Source organism: Pinus tabuliformis, chromosome 4_1 (genome assembly GCF_031772625.1).
Source record: "Pinus tabuliformis cultivar Carrire ecotype Pingquan chromosome 4_1, CPIR1, whole genome shotgun sequence".
Lineage (NCBI taxonomy): Eukaryota > Viridiplantae > Streptophyta > Pinopsida > Pinales > Pinaceae > Pinus > Pinus tabuliformis.
In genome coordinates, this window is record NC_142303.1 from 527,960,451 (window position 1) to 527,964,363 (window position 3,913).

Sequence of the window (3,913 nt, forward strand, 5' to 3'; positions counted from 1 at the left end):
CAAGCATAAGCTTGGTTGATATAAACTTAGGGCCACCTTCTCTCCCAATTTTGCGATGCTTGGCCCTTGCACTGAGGTTAAAACAGGTGACCTTGCAGTTCTCTTGCAGGCAATCCCTTGTAGGAATGGAGGCATCTGGGTCGTTAGAACTCTAGGGTAGGTATCATTAATGAGGCCTTAGCCTTCCCCTGGACTTCTTTCTACAACCCTGTGGAGACGTGCTTCAAAACAATTGAAGAGATGGCTCTCGCCTAGATTAGGCATATAACTAAAAATAACCAAGATTTTGCATTTCACATTTAGATTAGGTTTTGCATCTCACCTAGGATAGATCTTGCATAGCATCTCTGCAGCATTTGTCTATCTAGTAACTCATCATCTAAAATAATAAAGTATCTATCTGAACAAAAAGTCAACTTCAGGCATCTTTCTATGTGTGAAACATTTTCATAATGGAAATTGTCAACAACACCTAAGAAATGTCCAATTAACATTTCCAAAGGGTTTCTTGTGCTGAAATTTCTTGGGAATATTTCCCAATTATTTCTTGCCAAATCCATTGCTAGACCACATTACAACAAAACTATTATTTTAATAAATAAAACTGAAGTTCCTGTGCCCATTTCCAAAATCTCTACTTTTCTTGTTCTAGGTGTTAGAAAATTGTTTCTTTAAATTACATGAATTATAATAATAAAACGAGTTATACAACACTACACAAATAAAACTCCACTTGATGGTGCTCTTGACAGAATCAATAAATTTGAAAGAGTCCAAGACCAATTTCAAGATACAAATGGTCGATAAAAACTCTTACATATTCTTCCATTGGATATTCGACCAGCTTCACCTAGTCCAACAGTCTTGAATTCCTAGTGCAAAGAGAACTCCAAATGCTGACTTCTTACATTACATTATCGCAAACAAGTATGGTATAACAGACACTTCTACCTGCCCACATGAGGTGCTGAGGGAAGAGGCTGTACAGCTGCTAGTGGATTCAATTGTACATTGAATGCAAGTTGCCAAAAGTCTATCAGAACCCTATGAACCACTTGTGATTGTTCCTTTAATTTCCTGGATAAACAGAAGAAAGATACAAAATCAATGTCTACATTCTACATTGATTAGTTGGTCGGTCTTGTATTCTCTACTCAACTAGTCAACTCCTGAACCATCAGGTACTGCCACCATCCCTTGAAAACTTATTATTTATTCCTTTACCAGTAACATTCATTTTGACTTTAGTTGTATGCAGAATCCAAAAGGGTTTCAGTACGGGTGGAGGGGGATAAACATTATAAAAAAATCAGGCATGCGTTTAAATTAATAGAATTATGGTATCTATAAGCTATATCCTATGTAAGTAATAACTCGTGTCTCATATATGAAGTCATAATACAGCCAATATGCATAAAATAAACAGATATAACCTGTTATATAACATAGGAGAAAACCACATCCTATTTTCATATATAGCTAAAAAAGTTCAAACTATTTGCCTACAAACTTATAAAATGGGCAGGAAAATCCTTACCTTATTGCATACTTTGACTTGCTTTTCAAAAGATAAAAGATAAATAGAGTAGAGGCCAAAATAAGAATGGTTTTCCCATGAGGTAATGCTGTGCCAAGATTTCCCAGCCTTAGAGGAAGTGCAGGAAACCACAAGAACAATGATTCGACCAACTTTGAGAACCTCGAAACAACTGAGTTTTCATTGGAACCTGTACAAATGTCAACGGTTTGTAAATGTTCTTTACTTCCAGACAAAGCTTTGCTCATCTGTGAGAATTCAGTCACTCCCTTGCTTAGCGAAAGATCTTTTGCTTGAGATAATTTCTGCTCATGGCCGGAAGAAGGATGGGAAAAACATTTAACAGATTTTGATTCTTGAAGCCTTGACAACGATTTTATCTTCAGTGCAATTTCCTGCAAGATTTGAAAGAAAAATTCAATTGGCTTCACATGAAGCTTTACTATATAAACTCGGACATTGAATATACAAAAAAATTAAATGGCTCAGAAGAAGGGATACAAAAGAGACTAAAAAAACATTGAATTTTTTGGAATCTGCTTTTGCACACCAAATCCATGATGAACAAAGTTGAAAAAGAGAACCTCCTTAAACTCAACTTCACCTACAAACCAAGGCACTGTTTCCACTCTCATGTACCATCAAACTTTGGCATTAGAACCTATGTTGAGTGTACAAATCAAGTTACTTCGTTTAATAAATCATGACCTCCCTAATCTCACGAATGCATCCCCATAGATGCCCCCATGCCCTCCTTTTCCATGTGGAAAAAACTGATAAAAGTCAAGTTCCCAGATATCTGAACAAAATATTTCAACTGAATCTAAGCAATATACCTGCCTGGATTCCTCCAATATGTTTAATTTCTCCAACCATTTCAGAGCAAGCTCTTCATTTTTCAAGCCCTTCACAAGCACATTAACAGCATAGAGTTCCACAATCTGCAGGTATTTTTTCATAGATAAATGAGAATTCTGAGCTATGCACCAAGGGGCCTTTTGTCTTTCTGCCTCTGAAGGAATATACCAAGACACATCTTGAACAAAAACCCATCCTTTAAAGAACTCGTCAAGGGCTTCTCGAGTTATTTGATACTCTCCTTCATATAGCTGCATACATAGCCTGTAGAAAACCAATATATAGATGAGATTGATAGACACATATTCCTCAAGGGAAATTATTAGATGTAACTGACCCTTTCTCTCTCCAAATAAAAACATGTACTGCCAAGAATTGAGGCAGGACCTAATAAAGTCCTCTCCCTCTCTCCCCCTTGTGTGTAATGTTTAACCACACAGGTATTAAACTACTTTTCACAACATGCATGGAAATCCATAAATGCAGAGATTACAGATAGGATAAATTTCTGCAAATTCCCATATCAATAGATAAGAAGCTGCACATAGAGGTATTGGATATACAAGAACATAATTTACCCAGTGAAAAGAACCGAATATGGTATGAAGGCAACAGAACCAAAAAGTGTCTTTAGGTCATGGAAGATATCCCTTGTCCTGCATATGCAACATCAACATTATCAGTATAACCACTCCATTGCCTGGGGAATAAAATGAAAGGAAAAAAGCATGCATTAAGTGCCAACTGAATCATAAACAAAGGAGCTAGTTAGAAGCGATACTGGTAGCTATACCTCGTTAATGCTTATGTTGCATGGGGTTAAAAGAATCGTTAATGTTTAATCTGATATTTATTGGTACATATTTTGTTTATTACATGCAACTGGCAGTTTTCAGGCTCAACCTGAAAAGTAGCTGACAACAGAAGCAAGTAGAGTGGATGCATTATATATATATATATAATGAAATTTCTAAGAGGAAGAGACTCAAGAAATTTCCGACCCTCCTTTGTTGTTGGTGTTGGTGTTGGACATTGGATAAATCAATGATCCCCATGTGTTTTGCAACATGGACTAAGCGCCTTTCGCGGATCCTTATCTCTGGTGATGTGATCGTTGACTAACACCTGCGGGTTTTGGTGTAACGGCAATCGTGATTCCAGCAAGTGATATCAGAGCATAGGTCACGAGTTCAATACACACCCGGCTCCCATTGGGGGGAGAAATTGTTGGACATTGGATAAATCAGTGTTCCCCGTGTGTTTCGCGACATGGACTAACTGGCTCTCGTGGATCCTTAACTCTGGCGATGTGATCGTTGACTAACCCCTGCGGGTTTTGGTGTAACGGCAATCATGATTCCAACAGCTGGAAGTGAGAGAATTACCTAGGAACGCCTTTTCTTTATGAAAGGAGACCAAATCATCACATTAAAATTAAAAGTACCAAAAACATTGACAGTTACAAAATCCTCTACAGCAACGGCAAACCAGCACAACCCCTAAGCATTTATTTGTACA

General features: G+C 37.4%; 1 protein-coding gene across 1 annotated transcript; it reads right to left on the bottom strand.

Annotated features, from left to right (window-relative positions):
- Positions 1–572: 572 nt before the first annotated feature.
- On the bottom strand, positions 573–3,102 carry LOC149176908 (protein APEM9-like). Its single transcript, XM_089420008.1, has 4 exons — positions 2,974–3,102; positions 2,374–2,659; positions 1,538–1,932; positions 573–1,077 (listed from the first exon to the last, which is right to left on the bottom strand). Exons 2-4 carry the CDS (start codon positions 2,650–2,652, stop codon positions 948–950), a joined length of 804 nt encoding a protein of 267 aa, XP_089276134.1. The 5' UTR covers positions 2,653–2,659; positions 2,974–3,102; the 3' UTR covers positions 573–947.
- Between the last annotated feature and the right edge of the window lie 811 nt (positions 3,103–3,913).

Bases quoted from the DNA above. Each gene is read 5' to 3' on its own strand.
- LOC149176908 (XM_089420008.1), bottom strand. From the start codon at position 2,652: ATGCAGCTATATGAAGGAGAGTATCAAATAACTCGAGAAGCCCTTGAC. The intron at 1,933-2,373 runs GTATATTGCTTA...CAAATCTTGCAG, and splicing joins TATTGGAGGAATCCAGGCAG to GAAATTGCACTGAAGATAAA. The intron at 1,078-1,537 runs GTAAGGATTTTC...CTGTTTATCCAG, and splicing joins AAGTCAAAGTATGCAATAAG to GAAATTAAAGGAACAATCAC.